At 50.5% G+C, this 17185-nt stretch overlaps 1 protein-coding gene across 10 annotated transcripts in view; it reads right to left on the reverse strand.

Moving 5' to 3' along the window:
• Positions 1–17185, reverse strand: part of DELE1 (DAP3 binding cell death enhancer 1) — a 41384-nt gene that overhangs the window by 8471 nt on the left and 15728 nt on the right. For 7 of the 10 annotated variants that reach the window (XR_006177081.1, XR_010589831.1, XR_010589830.1 and 4 more), the window contains exons 6-10: positions 16659–16720; positions 14558–14675; positions 13855–13997; positions 11463–11621; positions 3259–3351 (exon numbers count right to left, since the gene is read on the reverse strand). Coding sequence is in view for 5 of the 10 variants with exons in the window: in XM_065554790.1 (XP_065410862.1) it covers positions 3259–3351; positions 11463–11621; positions 13855–13997; positions 14558–14675; positions 16659–16720 (575 nt within the window). In the remaining 5 variants the exon portion in view is untranslated. The remainder of the gene's footprint in view (positions 1–3258; positions 3352–11462; positions 11622–13854; positions 13998–14557; positions 14676–16658; positions 16721–17185) is intronic. The other 3 variants (XR_010589832.1, XM_065554791.1, XM_042861340.2) reach the window with 1 other exon arrangement.

A 17185-nucleotide genomic window follows, 5' to 3' on the forward strand; every position in this document is an offset into this window, starting at 1 on the left:
CACCAGCGTAGCAAGCAGGTGCCTGGGGCGGCCAATGAAGAGGGGGGCAGCACCTCCAGCCATTCGGCAGCAATTCTGCGGCAGGGCTGTCACTCCGTCTCAGAGCAAAGGACCTGCCGCCGTAGAATGAAGCGGCTTTTTTTTTTTTTTTTTTTTTTTTTTTTTTTTTTTTGCTGCTTGGGGTGGCAAAAACGCTAGAGCCGGCCCTGGCTACTGCCCAGTCTCCATCTAGCCCCCCGTTCATTGGGGCAGACTGCAGTATAAGCCACTCATCACAGGCAAAGGGGTTTGGACCTACTGCCTCTGGCTACCCAAGGGCTGCCCCCTGCAATCCAGTACCTAATAGGCCTTACCAGGCCTGCAGCCTGGGGCTTTCCTAGGCCGGAGCTCCCCAGCTCCCTTGGCCTTTCCCCAGCCCTGCTCCACTCCAGGTACCTGGTTAAGCTCCCTGCAGTCAGGCCCTTGTCTCCCTGAACACAGAGAGAGACTGAGTGGGCTTCTGGCTCACAGCCTCTTATAGGGGCCAGCTGAGCCCACTTTCCCCAATCAGCCAAGGCTTCTTGCCCCAGCCACAGCCCTCTTCTGGGCTGTTTCAAGCCCTTCAGGGCAGGAGCGGGGGACCACCCCACTACACTCACCCATCTCACCCATCACCCCTTCCTCATCGCGGAGTCCCAAGCCTAGGCTCCAGCCTGAGCCCGAACATCTATACTGCAATTAAACAGCCCCATAGCCTGAGCCCTGCGAGCCCAAGTCAGCTGACCCAGGCCAGCCGTGGGTGTTCAATTGCAGCATAGATGTACCCAGTAAATATCCCTTTGTTCTTCCATTAAGAGAGGATAAATAGAGCCCAAGGGATCATCTCTAGCGCACTGGTTCTTCTGTATGTCTCTGTCATGTCCCTTCTTACACAACTATCGGTACTAAGCAGTCCTACTTTTTCCAACCCCTCTCTGCAGGGACCATCTCTAGGCCCCCTCTCTTCCTTCTAGATCTCTGGGATGGGCTGCCCAGACCTGCATATCTATCCAGAATAGTGGTGATTTAGGTGTTGTTTTAGTGAGCTGTTTACAGTGACACCCCCAGGTCTTTTACTAGGGTTACCATACGTCCTCTTTTTCCCGGACATGTCCGGCTTTTCGGCAGTCAAACCCCCGTCCGGGGGGAATTGCCAAAAAGCCGAACATGTCCGGGAAAATGGCGGCTCTGCTCCTCCCCTGACTCTTCGGCTCTGTTTAAGAGCCGAGCAGCCCGAGCGCTATGGGCTTCAGGCAGCCCCCTTGCCTCCGGACCCCAGCCGCCGGCCGGGCACTTCCCCTCCCGGGCTCCGGCGGCGCAGGGTCCGGAGGCACGGGGGCTGCCCGAAGCCAGTAGCGCTCGGGCAGCCCGGCTCTTAAACAGAGCCGAAGAGGAGCAGAGCCTCCAGCCGCGGCGGCTCTGCTCCTCCCCGACTCTTCGGCTCTGTTTAAGAGCCGGGCTGCCCGAGCGCTACCGGCTTCGGGCAGCCCCCGTGCCTCCAGACCCTGCGCCCCCAGCCGGGCACTTCCCTTCCCGGGCTCCAGTGGCACAGGGTCCGGAGGCACGGGGGCTGCCCGAAGCCGGTAGCGCTCGGGCAGCCCGGCTCTTAAACAGAGCCGAAGAGTCGGGGAGGAGCAGAGCCGCTGCGGCTGGAGGGGAAGTGCCCGGCTGGGGGCGCAGGGTCCGGAGGCATAGGGGCTGCCCAAAGCCCGAGCGCTACCGGCTTCATGGTTTGCTGGGCAGCCTCCAGACCCTGCACCCCCAGCTGGGCGCTTCCCCTCCCGGGCTCCAGCTGCGCTGGGGAAGCGCCGGCCGGGGGTGCAGGGTCTGGGGGCTGCCTGGCAAACCCCGAAGCCGGTAGTGCTGGGGCAGCCCTTTCCCCGTGGCTGGGAGTGGGAGGGGGCGGAGTTAGGGCGGGAAGGGGCGGAGTTGGGGTGGGGCTAGGGGTGGGGAAATGGGCGGGGCCAGGGCCCGTGGAGGGTCCTCTTTTTTTATTTATTAGATATGGTAACCCTACTTTTACTCAAGAGATTACAGTTTATTTAGAGCCAGTCAGTAAATCTGGGATCTGGGTAATCCAGATTGTCCCTATGTGTTACTTATTTGCTTAGCTTTATTTGATCTCCTGAAGTTCCTAGCAATCCTCTTTTAGGCTTGACTGAGCAGTAGTGTGGTTGTCCATTGTGTGGCAGGCAGGCAAGCTATAGTGTTTAGGTTGCCAATGGGGAGCTGTGGCTGCTGAGTCAGAGCTGTGGGCTGCTTGTGAGTTGCCACTCACTACAGCTTTACAGGACTTTGTAAATCCTCACAATTCAGTGTGTCCTCTGTGCAGGAGGCAAGGTGTCCTGTGGGACAAGCACCCTTTGTGTGTGACCGTGCATTAATGATTGCTCTGCTCATGGACAAGGGGACATACATAGGGCTGCACATGTCCCCTTAGCTCTGGTATCCCAATTTCTGGGTGCTTCCCTGTGCAATCTGAGAAAGGGACACCGGGGTCCTGGGAGAGACACAGGCCCAGCGGTAGCAGATCACCGGCCAACAGAGGGCGCTCCAGAGGGCTGGAGAGCATTCCCGCGGACGACCAGCAGGAGGCACCGCTGGGTGAGTCTGCGCCTGCTTACAGGGAGGCTCCAGCTGTGAGCTTGGGCTGTCATCCCCAGGGTGAGGGGGCTCCAGCTGTGTGTGCCCCATACTGCCCCACTTTAGTGGGCGAAAGTGCTCCGGGTGAGGACACACACCACCGACAGAAGGAGCACGTGTGGGCACGAACCACCACTTGAATTACTGTGGTGGCTGTATTTCGACTTAATTTTGTAGTGTAGACATGCCCAGAGACACTGTTTTTATGGTTCATTACAACAATTGGTAACTCTTAATTGCCCACTTAATTTTAAGTGGTCTACTACAGCATGTATGAACCACTTACACTTAACAATCTGTCCCATCTTGTATTTAGCTTAGACACTCTGGTTACCTTCTCCTTATCTGAAGAAGAGCTCTGTGATGCTCAAAAGCTGGTCCCTTCTACCAACAGAAGCTAGTCCAATAAAAGATATTACCTCACCCACCTCGTCTCTAATATCCTGGGACCAACACAGCTACAAAAACACTGCAAATTTTTAGAGAGAATCTCACTTCCAGCAATCCTGGCTCCTGGCTTTTGAGCTCAATTGAGAAGACCCAGCGAGCCCAAATCCAGAGCAACTATCACCTTCTGCAGGCAGAGAAAGCACTTACCCCATTCTTGGCCGCCAGCCACAGGTATTTCAGAGCCCTCTGCTTTGCAGACTGCAGCCCCTTCATGTAGAGCACCCCAAGGTAGGCCTGTGCCTGCAGCAAAACCACACAGCACAAATCACTAGGGATTATCTGACTTTATTATAGATCATGCCCATCACCATGGTATCTGTGTGCCTAGTGACTCACTCCCTGTGGGGTGTCAAACCATGGTCTCCGGTGCCACAGGCAAGATGTTCACCAGTAGACTGGAGGGGAGAACATCCTCCCTGCTGCACAGCCCATGGAAGGGGAAGAGGTTGTCCCGAGAGGATAAACCTGGGCCTCTGTCATGGAAAAAATGAGGAAGCCACAAGTGTATAAAAATGAGGAAGGCACAACTGTATAAAAAAAAAGGCAAAAGGCTCCGAAGCAGGGTGCTTGGAGGTAAATACCCTTTACTTTGCAATAAAACCACTGCACTAACACCCAGGTTACGCTCTCATACTCCACTGCCCTGGGCAAACAGAGCCACATGTGTGCATGACCATGGAGGAGTCCTGACCATGAGCTGTTACCCCAAACCCTACAGACTGTCACTTATACAGTAGCTATGCGTGTTTGAACACCGCCAGCATGGAGTGCTCCACACAACACTTCTGAACTTTCTGGGAAGCAGTGTCCCTGGGGCTGGCATATACCGTTCCTATATACTGCCATGTCCTCCCCCATCTGAAGATACGTATGAGGGAGCAGAGCCCCAAATACAACTCAGTGCCTGCCACAGAATCACCACTTCGATAAAACCCCAAACTAATAGAAAAGGAGGGAAGGGAGCACAGATTCATGCAGGTGAGTCATGTCAGAGAACTACAATTACTGGGTAAGTAACTGTTCTTCCTTCAAGCATAGCCTGCAGGAATCCCTCCTTGTGGGGATTTGCAAGGCTTCAATGAAGCGAGGTTTAGGAGTCTCAGTTGAGAGTTAAGATTGCAGGTTGGTTTAGGTCCTAGAGGCTAAATCTGGTGAACTTGGCCAGGGGCATGTGTGGCTGGAACTCCAGATAATAACCTTGCATGTTCTAATAACTCAGAAGTGGAGGCATTTCGAAAGCATGCAGTCTGGTGGCATGTGCTCTTTTTCTAGTACCGGGATCCTAGCTACTTCATAGCAAGAAAGTGCAAATGTAATCTCCTTGGAAGGAGTCTGTGTGGAACTTTACTGACCCCTTGTACTATCCCCAGGCGCTACAATAACACTGGTCTACAATTTTTGAGAAGTCGTCTGCTTCTGAGATAAAATGTGCTATTTATTATGTATTTTGATGTGCTGAATTCAAATATGACAATTAAAACAACTGATTGGCTACTGTTTCTAAGATATTTAAGTTTTTACATTTTATGTCTATGTATATTGTGTAGATAGTAGAGTTTTAATCATAAATTGTAAACCTAGGTCTTTTCATGTGTTTATGGTTGCTTTACATGATAATATTTCACCTGTCCTGTTTATGTAACACTTTAAAAATCAGGAAAAGGGTTATATAAATAAAATTTATTATGAAACAAAAGGCAAAAAACTATTATGTACATAGTTTAGTCCTATTCAGTGTCTACTTGGCGCTTCTTGGCTTGTCTCTTGTATTCATTAAATGGAGCATCTCTTGTCACTGTCCAGCAATAGTCTGCAAGCATTGATGGGCTCCATTTGCCCTGATAGCGTTTCTCCATTGTTGCAATGTCCTGGTGAAATCGCTCGCCGTGCTCGTCGCTCACTGCTCCACAGTTCTGTGGAAAAAATCTAGATGAGAGTGCAAAAAATGTGTATTTAGTGACATGTTGCAACCAAGGCTTTTGTATGCCTTGAGGAGGTTTTCCACCAACAACCTGTAGTTGTCTGCCTTGTTGTTTTCGAGACAATTTGTTGCCACTAACTGGAAGGCTTTCCATGCTGTCTTTTCCTTGCCATGCAGTGCATGGTCAAATGCATCATCTCGAAGAAGTTCATGAATCTGAAGACCAACGAAGACACCTTCCTTTATCTTAGCTTCACTTAACCTTGGAAATTTTCCACGGAGGTACTTGAAAGCTGCTTGTGTTTTGTCAATGGCCTTGACAAAGTTCTTCATCGGACCCAGCTTGATGTGTAAGGGTGGTAACAAAATCTTCCTTGATTCAACAAGTGGTGGATGCTGAACACTTTTCCTCCCAGGCTCCAATGACTGTCGGAGTGGCCAATCTTTCCTGATGTAGTGGGAATCTCTTGCACGACAATCCCATTCGCAGAAAAAACAGCAGTACTTTGTGTATCCAGTCTGCAGACCAAGCAAGAGAGCAACAACCTTCAAATTGCCACAAAGCTGCCACTGATGTTGGTCATAGTTTATGCACCTCAAAAGTTGTTTCATGTTGTCATAGGTTTCCTTCATATGGACTGCATGACCAACTGGAATTGATGGCAAAACATTGCCATTATGCAGTAAAACAGCTTTAAGACTCGTCTTTGATGAATCAATGAACAGTCTCCACTCATCTGGATCGTGAACGATGTTGAGGGCTGCCATCACACCATCGATGTTGTTGCAGGCTACAAGATCACCTTCCATGAAGAAGAATGGGACAAGATCCTTTTGACGGTCACGGAACATGGAAACCCTAACATCACCTGCCAGGAGATTCCACTGCTGTAGTCTGGAGCCCAACAGCTCTGCCTTACTCTTGGGTAGTTCCAAATCCCTGACAGGGTCATTCAGTTCACCTTGTGTTATGAGGTGTGGTTCAGAGGAGGAGGATAGGAGAAAATGTGGGTCCTGTGACATTGATGGTTCAGGACCAGAAGTTTCATCCTCTTCCTCTTCCTCGTCTGACTCAAGTGAGAATGATTCTGGTGCATCAAGAATCAGCAGTCCTTCTCCGTGGGGTACTGGGCGTATAGCTGATGGAATGTTTGGATAATGCACAGTCCACTTTTTCTTCTTTGACACACCTTTCCCAACTGGAGGCACCATGCAGAAGTAACAATTGCTGGTATGATCTGTTGGCTCTCTCCAAATCATTGGCACTGCAAAAGGCATAGATTTCCTTTTCCTGTACAACCACTGGCGAAGATTTGTTGCAGAAGTGTTGCAGCATATGTGTGGGGCCCATCTCTTGTCCTGATCTTCAATTTTGCAGCCAAAATAAAGGTGATAGACTTTCTTAACCATAGTGGTTATACTGCGCTTTTGTGATGCAAAAGTCACTTTACCACAAACATAGCAGAAGTGATCTGCACTGTTCACACAAGTACGAGGCATCTCTGCTCACTTTGGCTAAACAGAAATGTGTCCCTTTGCAAAATCAAACACTGACAAATAAGAGAGCATGAGACTGTATGATTTCTAGAGCTGAATATAGGGCAATTTGTTCAGCAGAGTGATGTAAGCTTCGTTATGATTGCATCATCCATGACTTCTAGGAATAACATGATGCAATTCATATCATGTATGACGCAATACCTGCTTCAGATTGCATCATTCATTGTTTTGCCTAAAAAGCAAGTACTGTCCAAATCCAGTCATAGATTTATTCATAGATCCAGTCAAAGATGTATTTTAGTCATTTCTGGTTTAAATTGAGATCCCTTCCCTTTATAACTCACTTATCCTCCGCCATTCCCAAGTCAAGAGTCGTATATACTGACCCAATAGCATATCTTGAAAACTAGAGCCAATCAACAATTTTAAGCATCATTTTCGTTCTCAGTGACCCAGAATTAGTAAAGTTTGAATACATTTATTTCAGAAGCATTTTGGCTGTAGAGCAGTGTAATCTAAGTTATTTATGAAACTCCTTCATCCTGTTCAGACAGTTGGTATGTCTGCACTTGGTTATGCCATAACCCTATTGTCCACACCTAAACCTCACAATCACGTCTGAAGGCGAGTAAAAGGTACGTATAAGGCTAGCACCATTGACGGCAGTGGGTAAGTACACACTGCAGGCTGTGGCATAGCTCCATATGACTGCCAGTTTGCAGTATGGACAGGGGTAAAAGTCCTCCACCCCCATTCCCACAATGTACTGAACTCTTTTCTTCCTGACTCTTACCCAATCTATAAAGGTCCCGGGTCCCCCTGTTTTCACCAGTGGTCGTGAGCCGCACTAACCACATAAGAACAGCTTCCTGGTGCACAGATCAATCCAGGTGAAAATGGATCCTGCTCCAAGAGCAGTCACTTGGTCCAACGACCACACCTGGGTGTCAATCAACATGTGGTTGGAGTACACCATCTTCCACAATGTCACCTGGAGTGGCAGGAACATGCACCTGTACCAGGAAACGTCATGGAAGTAGGACCAGGCAGGCATTCAGCAGACTCTGGCCTAGTGCCTGGAATGTATCAAGCTCTTGAGTTCAAATGCAAGAGGGCTAAAGATTTGAACAATCACTCCAGGAGGGTTCGCTGTACATGCCCCTGAATATATGGAGATATACCTATCTCCTAGAACTGGAAGGGACCCCGAAAGGTCATTGAGTCCAGCCTCCTGCCTTCACTAGCAGGACCAAGTACCAATTTTTCCCCAGATCCCTAAGTGGCCCCCTTAAGGATTGAACTCACAACCCTGGGTTTAGCAGGCCAATGCTCAAATCACTGAGCTATCCCTTCTACAAGGAGCTTGTCCGAATGCTGTCATGGGCTCCCAGTACAGAGTCTGGAGTGGCTCACAATCCTCTCCTCAATCTCCCCAGCCTCCTGTGTCTCTGTGTTTCTCAGCCAGTGGTCAGGTTGCAATGGTCCCAGCGCTGAGCAGACTGAGGGATGGGAGTGGATGGGTTACACAGCTCCTGACTGGGGAAGGGAAAGTTGTAGAAAACTTATAGTTGGTTGTCTAAAGTTAGTCACAGCTGTCTTTTGTCCCCTGGAAGATTACACAGTTTCAGTGCTTCTCCTACCCCACTGATCTTACTGCCCCTTTACAAGTAGGAGACAAGCAGAACAGGGCCGGGGAGTTAGGTTCGAGAAAGAAGGGGACAGAACACAGTTGTAGAAAACTTTTGTTGTCTGTAGAAAAATTAGTCACAGCAGTCCTTTCTTCTTTGGCAGATTACAATTTTTTTTACCATCCCTGAAGTCTGGGTTCTCCCTGCACTAAGCCATGCTGCACAAGCGGGGAAAAAGGGAACAGGAGAAGGATATCGTCTGGTGGTTGGATAAACACAGTGAAGGGTCCCTTTGCAGTGGAGAGGTGAGGGGCTTGCAGTGCTTGTCAAGCTGTCCTGCAGTGACTCAAGACCATAAGTACCAACGTCAGGGAAGACTGTTAAGAAAAAGGGCACAAACCCCAAATTGGTTATGAGTTCTATACTTAGATTTCACCACTCAAGTGTGAACTCCTCAAGCACTATAACCTAAACTATAGCCTTAACATGGAGTTACAGACAGTCCCCTTGGGTACTCTGATCTATCTTGCTACCCAGAGCCTGCCTTTGTGACACATGGTCCCTTACACCAAAGATCACAGCAATATTCAGGTTATATCCAGTCCTAAAGAACCAGTCACTTACCCTGGTCAATTGCACATTCAATTTCACACTGAAGACAAAGCTTGTAGCCAGTCCTATAATAAACTAGCTAAAGATTTATTAACTATGAAAAGGAAATAAGAGTGTTATTCAAAAGGTTAAACATATATACATAAAAATCAGTTCCAATCTTAAATTTCAAAAAGTAATAGAAGCTTCTATAATAAGCAAGCTCTATGTGTCCTTTTGGGCTAACCCAGGCCAAACACTGGGGATCTTTTGTTTATGCTTAGTAATCCTTGCCCCTCAGAAACCAAGCAGCATCAAAAGATACTTGATAGTGCTTTTATTCCTTCCCCCTTCTGCTTTAAGTTGCAAATTTGGCTGTTGGGAGGAATCCACTTGTTTGTCTCCCCTTGGGGGGGGGGAAGGCGGGGGGGAAGAAAAGGGCAATCAACAAAGTCTTTTGTCCTCTGATGTTCCACAGTAGTTCATCAGGCATTGATGGGCCTCCTTTGCTGGGCAATAGATAACACCTCTTGTTGGAAACTAGTATTTCACACTCAGTGTCTCTTTCCTCTCTGGTGATTTACATACAGAACAAACTACCTGAAGGAGGGTTCCAAAGAGGATGGAGCTCGGCTGTTCTCAATGGGGGCAGATGACAGAACAAGGAGCAATGGTCTCAAATTGCAGTGGGAGAGGTCTAGGTTGGATACTAGGAAAAACTAATTCCAGTAGTGAAGCACTGGAATGGGTTACCTAGGGAGGTAGTGGAATCTCCTTCCTTAGAGGTTTTTAAGGCCCGGATTGACAAAGCCCCTGAGTGGGATGATTTAGTTGGGGTTGGTCCTGCTTTGAGCAGGGGGTTGGGACTAGATGATCTCCTGAGGTCTCTTCCAACCTAATCTTCTATGAGTCTATGAAACACTTAAACATTACCTTAGAACAGGGGTTACAGGTATTATAAGTGAGATTAATGCAGGCAGCAACTTAAAAGCATTTCATAAAGTCTGAACACTAAACACATTCTTATAATTCTAATACCTATTTTAACAATATCAACACACAGGTGGAGCCAAACTGGTTCCAACTATATATTGATCAGTATTCAGTTGAGACCTAGGGGCCTTGGCTCAAGCTGGTGCCTGGCCCGCCAGCATCACAGTGCTGATTTGAAACTGCAGGGAACCAAAGTGACTGGGGCTTTAGGAAAAATACAGGTAGATTGATGGACTGATTGGTTGGTAGAAACTGGAGGACATCTTTGATGGATTTTAGGGTGTGGGCATAGGTACCACCTTGTCTTTAGAGGGCACCGCATAGGCTGGGTGAACCAGTAGTGCCTGTATCTCAGACTTTCCAGGCCAATGTGATTCCCAGAAGGAATTCAGTCTTCAGTGAGAGAAATGATGATACCCCGACAATGACTGGGGCGGTGTCACATTGATGTTCCAGTATGGAGGTGGTTCCTGAAGAAGTCAGAATGTTATAACTGTAGGTGAGAGGACATGGTAAAGTCCTGTCTGGTGGGTAGAAGGCTAAAATCTCAGTGGGTCAAGCAGCATCCGTCTCAGACTCAGGGCAGGATGCAGAATCTGGCTCTACCCATGAGACAGCAGATCCAGGTTGGACCAAAGAATCCAGTGGCAGGTCCAGCAGGTTGGAAAAGTCCATATTGGGAAGAGAGCAGCACCTTGGCCCGGTCCACTGCTGGTAACGAGGACTGGGGGCTGCCTGGTTTCAGTCCAGGAGGAGTGGGTCTGCTAGAGACCCAGGGCTGTTTCTGCCCCAGGAGCAGAGCTGGCTGCAGGTGGCATTCTGTGCTATTGCACCAGAGTGGCTCCCCATTCCAAGATCTGAGCACTGGTTAGTGAGTGTCTGAGCACTCTCTGCTGTGGCAACATCCCAAGCAGCTCTCTGCCCAGAAAAGATGAGAAGTGGTGAGTCTGATGTGATGATGGACACACCATCATGTGAGCTGAGCCAGTTGAGACAGACAGTGATAGTGAGACCTGTCCTTTGCCTTCTGGTTGCCTTTGTGCAGATCGCTGTCGTGGGTCTCTGCTTGGCAGCTGAAAGGGGGATGTGTCCCTATTGGCAAGCGTCTTCTGGGCATGGAATATAAAAGGCTGCTGGTGTGAGAATCCACAGTGCAGGACCAAGATCTTGACACCGACTCCTGGATGCTCGGCATTGGGGAGGAGCCCTCTTTGAGGGCCTATCGACAACTGGCTCCTCCGGTCTCTCTCCTTGTTTGAGCTTAGTAAAGGCCTAATCCAAGGGGAATCAATGCTGACAGAAAAGGCACTGAGTGTGCATGTCCACCACAGGCCTAGCACCATAGTGGGAGCAGGGGGCTTGGACTTACCTGAACAAAGAGCTGCACACTGGAGTGGGGAAAGCTCACCACAAGTTTGACACACAGGAGCCAAAACAACCTAGCATAGTGCCAAACCCCAAGGCTTCTACACGCCTAAAAATACAAGGGCAGGAACAAACCTTGCTGAGGAGGTGATGCTAATGCGTCACTGCAGCTAGCTGACTCTGGCATGCCCCGTATATTGGAGGGGGGGAGCAAGGACACAGGCAGGGTTTCCCGCAACCCCATGGACACTGCCCTACAGAGGACCCAGTGCTGTGCAGAGGGGGTTCCCTGGTGGCTCCATGCTACTCAAACACTCAGCCTTAGCAATAACTCATGTGCTACAGACACTCACCTCCACTAGCCCTGCTGCTGCTGCCTGCTCCAGCAGAGTCACAGCCTTCTGCATGTCAGCCCCTTCAGTGTTGAGCCCATGGCGTAAGAGGAACCTGGCATAGCGGTACTGGGCCGTGGGGTGCCCATTGCTGGCTGCACGATGGTAATAGAGAGCTGCCTGGAAACAGAGAAACACCATCATGAGCGCCCGGAGGTATGCATGCCAGGCCGCGTTGTCCCAGGCATCTTTGTGAGGAGGCTGACACTCTCCAATACTTACCCAGCCTGGCAAGGACACCATAGCATGCATCTGCATCCAAACCCCCTTGCCGGTTCTCATCACAAGCTATGCATACTCCCCCAGGCAGCCATTAGCAGAAATACCCTCCCTAACTGTGCAGCCTCCTTCATACTCAGTGCCCTGCAGATCCCAGACATGGACCAGATTTAGTTGGGGATTGGTCCTGCTTTGAGCAGGGAGTTGGACTAGATGACCTCCTGAGGTCCCTTCCAACCCTGATATTCTATGCTTCTATGAAACATAAGACTATTCGGGTGAGATCCTGCTTCTCGGGTATGATCATCAGGGAGAGAACTGACTATGGGAGACATGCAGCCTCTCTCTCCCCAAGTGTGCACCATCCCTCAGGAACAACCCAACCCCAAGCACACACAGCACATGCCTGCACCACTGCCCCATACACAATCATACCCATCCTACCATCCAAATGCCATCACATTACAGCCCTGTGCTAGCTGCAGCAACTGCTCACATAGGAGAGTGAAAGTAGGGAAATGGGATGATTGGCAGCTGGGGACTGCACCCATTCCCTCTTTTCCTAGCCACAACCCCTATTCCATAGCGGGTGGCATAGGGCCAGCTACACCAGATTCTTCTATGCCTTGGGACTAGCACAATGCCCAACTAAGCTGGTTCTGCAGTTCCTTTGCACCAGCTGAGTGGCACAAAATAGCCACAGCAGGGGCACTCCTACAAACAATACTCCCTAGGTTCAAGATGTGCATCTCAGTGCACCCACACAAAGCTGCTGGGAGGTGGTCCAGGCAGGACATGGCTCCTGCACATGTGGTGGTGTTTTACATATGTACCGTATGGTAACAGGATTCCCCAGTACTCTCCCAGCCACTACTAATACTACATATATAAGTGTATGGAACAGGGCCTGGGAAGGTATATTTGAAAAGGACAGGGCTGCAAAGGAGCCAAGTCTCCTCCCATGAGGGGCAGTCTTCCCTAGGCACCCATGCAATTAAAGCCTACACTGGCACAAGTGCAGCCTTAGCTTTAGCATCTCCTGATGGGAAGGTGTTTGACTCTGCAGCCCTAACCTTCCCTCCTAGGAGTTTCCTGGCTGGAATAATTAATAGTTTGCATTTATGTGTACAATACCTCCCACTAGAGCCCAGCAACGGGACTGGAATCCTGCGGGTCCTACAGGACCCGCTGCCATAATAGCTGGAGTGGGATAAAAATTCAAGGAACAATGCGGGAGCAGGTGGGAGTGGGTACTGCGGGGCGGGATAGGAGTAGGATTAAAAAAAACAGTCCTCCATCACCACAAACATAAACACCCCAGCCAGCAGTGGCTGCACTCTGGCCCCCAGCTCTGAAGGCAGTGCTGCTGCCAGCAGCAGTGCAGAAGTAAGGGAGAGCCCCCATTGCCAAACTATCTATGTCTGGAGATGGCAGGGCATGGAGGCCTTCCATCCCCTTAGCATGATAATGCAGTGGCTCTTCAGCCATTTGCATGGAGGGATGGGGGTTTCTAATCCCTTTGCGTGGGGAAGGGAAGACACAGGGGCTGCTCATCCCCTCATAGGAGGGCATGAGGACTCTGACCCCACTGTATGGGTGATTTGGGCTGGTTGGGCGGTCCCCATCCCATTGCATGGGGATGTAGGGAGTGGGTGGGTGCCGGTGGGGAAACATCTGCTGAGAGCAGCACATCCAGCCATTGCTGGGACAATTTTAGAGTCCTGCAGTGGGACTGGAATCCCGCGGGTCCCACAGGATCCACTGCCATAATAGCAGGAGCGGAATAAAAATTCAAGAAACAATGTGATAGTGGGTACTATGGATCTGAACAGTGGGATTAAAAAAATAGTCCCGCACAGGGCTCTACTTCCTACCCCAGGACTTCTGAGGGCCCCCACACACACCCAAGGGTTGCGGGGTGCCCCTGCACTGACAGGCATTCACCAATGCACACAAGGGTATAGATGGGAACAGTCCCTGCGGCAAGGGACTTTGGAGCAAAGTGTCTCACAGGCACTCCTTCCCCATCACTGCTCCTACTCATGCTGCTGTGAAACAGGGCTAATAGCGCTCCCCCAGCCTCCTGGTAGGTGTCTATGTGTGTGTGTCTCTCTCTCTGCATGCCACCAGGTACCTTTGCCAGGTCTTTCTCCGTGCCTCTGCCATGCTCATAACACAGGCCCACGTTGAACTGGGCTTTGCTGTAGCCCCGATCTGCTGCCAGCTTGAAGCAGGAATAGGCTGCCCTGTAGTGGCCATCACTCACACTCTCAATCCCTGGGGAGGGAACAGTGCATGTTCAGCAAAGCAGCATAAAGGCAGCAGGCAGGCCAGGATCATGGAACTCATCGTGCCCCACCCATGGCAGCTGGCCTCACTGCACCCTGCCAAGTTTGCCAACTCTTGGCCCTGCCCCACCTCAAGCCATGGAGTTTAGGAGGTGGCAGGGACCAATGACCCGACCCTATGTTGAGAGAGGGGTTCTCTGGCCTCATCACCAGCCTCTCCAATGCTCCAGGCTTCCTGTCATTTCATTTCCCAGAGTTCATTGCAAAGCAGGGTGAATGCCAGTAAGAGGTGGCACAGAAGAATCTGAAAAGCCTGACAATGGTTGCAGGAACTCCACCCTCTGGACAGGTAATGGGACCGTGACAACAGCCAACTCACACAAAGAACACCTGGGAACCATTATTAGTGCTGCAGATTCCATAGACTACAATAGCAAGAGGCTTCCCAACATATTTGAGGTCCTCCAAAAAGGAGAGGGTGTGTGGGTGTCCCTGTCTCTATTCCTGATATCTGCAGTATAGGACACAATGAAGCCCGGTCCACGTTACCACGGATATTGAGCGCAGTGGAAACGCTGACCCGGAACACCTCCTGCAGCTGGGTAGCTGCTTCCTCCAGGCATTCCTGCTGTGCTGGCTTCCCCTGCAGAGTGGAAAATGACAGCCCCTAGGAGGGAAGGGAATTAGAGGAGTGTTAGAAAACCCCCTCAAGTCTCAGGACAGCTCCTGTCATGGCTGCCAGAGCACCTCCCCACATTAGGGCCACATTATACCAAAGTAGGGTGTAGTGGCGTTTGTGCTCTAAGAGGTGACAAAAACCTCCCCACGAGTCCCATCAGGCCACGGAGCTCCCCACCAGTCTCAACAGCCCCCCAACGCCACCCTGCTCAGCACCCTCAGGCTGGGGAGCTGCATCGAAGCACCTCCAACCCCAAATAGCTCCTCAGGCCAGGTAAGCCACCTCAACGCTCCCCTAGCCCACCCAAACAGCCCTTGCAAGCCAGAGGTTCCAGCTCAACATTCCCATACAGGCTCCTCAGACCGGGGTAGCCGCATCGACGTTCCCCCAGCACAGTGCCATCTAGACCCTTCTCCAGCCCGGGGCAGACCCCTCAGGCCAGGGGAGCGCTGTGCCACCTCTTACTCAGCAGCAGGTCAGTAGAATCCAGGAGAACCTTGAAAAGGCAGTCAGTAACTCTCCCACACAGAAATACCACCCGCTCCTCCCCTTCCTAGGTCAGGTTCAGCAGCATAGGCAGCATCTCCCTACAGCGAACATGGAGCAGCCCATTTTCTGGCACTCTACATCATTCAAACTTAAATAGCCTGTCAGCTAAATAAATCCTTCCCCATTGTCCTTGTTTTATGGCTTTTTCCTAATTTCCCTGCTAATTAGCAGCATCCCCTAATTTGCCTAGTCAGGAGTGGGAGGGAATCAGGCTTGGAGTAATTGTTTTCTAGTATCTAGGATACAGTTTGGTGCCACCAAGTGGCAGCAGTGCACACTTCAGCTAATTTCAGATTAGCTCCACACTACTATTTACAATGCAGTTCTAATCAGGAGAGGAAGGATGGATTCCAGCAGGTTTGCTTCCCACCTGTCAGTCAGAGCAACCCTCAGTAAACAGAAATATAGGGATCTTTTCACTCCTGCAAGCCCTGCAGAGCCAGCCCAGCCATGGAACAGGGAGCTGGGTCCATCCCTCAGGGCCCTGCAGAGCCAGCTCAGCCACAGGGGAGGGAAAAAATAGTGCAGAAGTATGTAATTAAAGACAGTACAATAATACAGATACAGGAAGAGGTCTTGAACTAAGGCAGTCTTGATTCTGATATTTCCTAATTTTTTGTGCTTGAGTTCGCAACTTTAATGTTATTTGAGTGCACTTTGTGTGATATGTACGTACAATGGGGTCCTGATCAATGTTCCCTCTAATTTTTTACATCCATGTGCGGAATGAATTTTGTTATGTGCACCAATATGGAGGTGATGTGTGGCAGAGGTGGGGCTGAGGGGTTCAGTGTGGGAGGGGCTCAGGGCTGGGGCAAAGGGTTGGGGTGCAGGCTCTGGAGTGGGACCGGGGATTAGGGATTTGAGGTGCGGGAGGGGGCTCAGGGCTGGATCAGAGGGTTCAGGTGCAGGGGGTGTGTGTGTGTGAGCTCTGGTTGGGGGCTCTGAGGTGGGGCTAGGGATGAGGGGTTTAGGGGTGCAGGCTGCTGTGGGGGAGAAGTGCCTCTCCCCACTGTGGCAGCTCTGGGGCTGGGGCTGTGGGAGAGGCGCCTCTCCCCGCCGCATTCCTGCACGCCCCCTACCTCACTCCTCTCCAGTCCAGGCCCCTGTGGCTGCGCACCTGCACCTTGATAGTTTGCTGTGTGGTTTAGGTCCTGATCCCGATCCCGACTGGGCCCTATCGGTAGCGCGTTCCCACAGCACTAGTGTGTGTGCTGTGCAGACTCCTAAGGGCAGGATGCCACTACACACAATCTGTGGAAAGGGGGTGGAAGTGCCAAAGCTATGACTCCTGCTCTGTGACCATGACTCTCCCGGGATATGGTGCATCAGTCAGGCTGTACTGGAAAGAGCACTGACTATGTGCTTTGGGACAAGCTCCTTCTAAAGCCAAAGACCCACAGAGAAACAAAGAGACTGTACCTGTGCACTGCAGTGGGCTGGTCCCAGGCTGGTGCTGCAGCTCTCAGGGAATGGACGCTCCCCTGCAAGGAGAGATCAGGGTGAGACATGGGCCTGAGACAGACCAGTAATCCTACAACCCTTCTGCCTCCCTCCTTCCACTCCACCCCGCTCTGGAGAATTGAATCCTATCCCTATTCTGCAATAGAGTTCCTATAGGATGCCAGGCAAATCACTGCAACCAAACTTTCACACTCATTGTGTGTTCCTCATTTCCTGGGTGCCCAACCTGAGCCCTTTGGGTCTGATTTGCAGAAGCTCTGAACACCCACAGCTGTAACTGAACTCAACAGGAGCTGTGCTTTGAACACAAAAAGTGCTATGTAATGCTGTGTACTCTAAAAATCAGGCATCCAAAATTAATGAACACTTTTGACTTTAATCTTCCTGTGCCTCATCTGTAAAGCAGAGATAATAACCCCTGACCGCCTTACAGGCATTGTGAATACAAACTGGACTGTGAAGTGCTCAAACACTGGAGTGACAAG

Source organism: Chrysemys picta, chromosome 8, assembly GCF_011386835.1.
Source record: "Chrysemys picta bellii isolate R12L10 chromosome 8, ASM1138683v2, whole genome shotgun sequence".
NCBI classification, from domain to species: domain Eukaryota; kingdom Metazoa; phylum Chordata; order Testudines; family Emydidae; genus Chrysemys; species Chrysemys picta.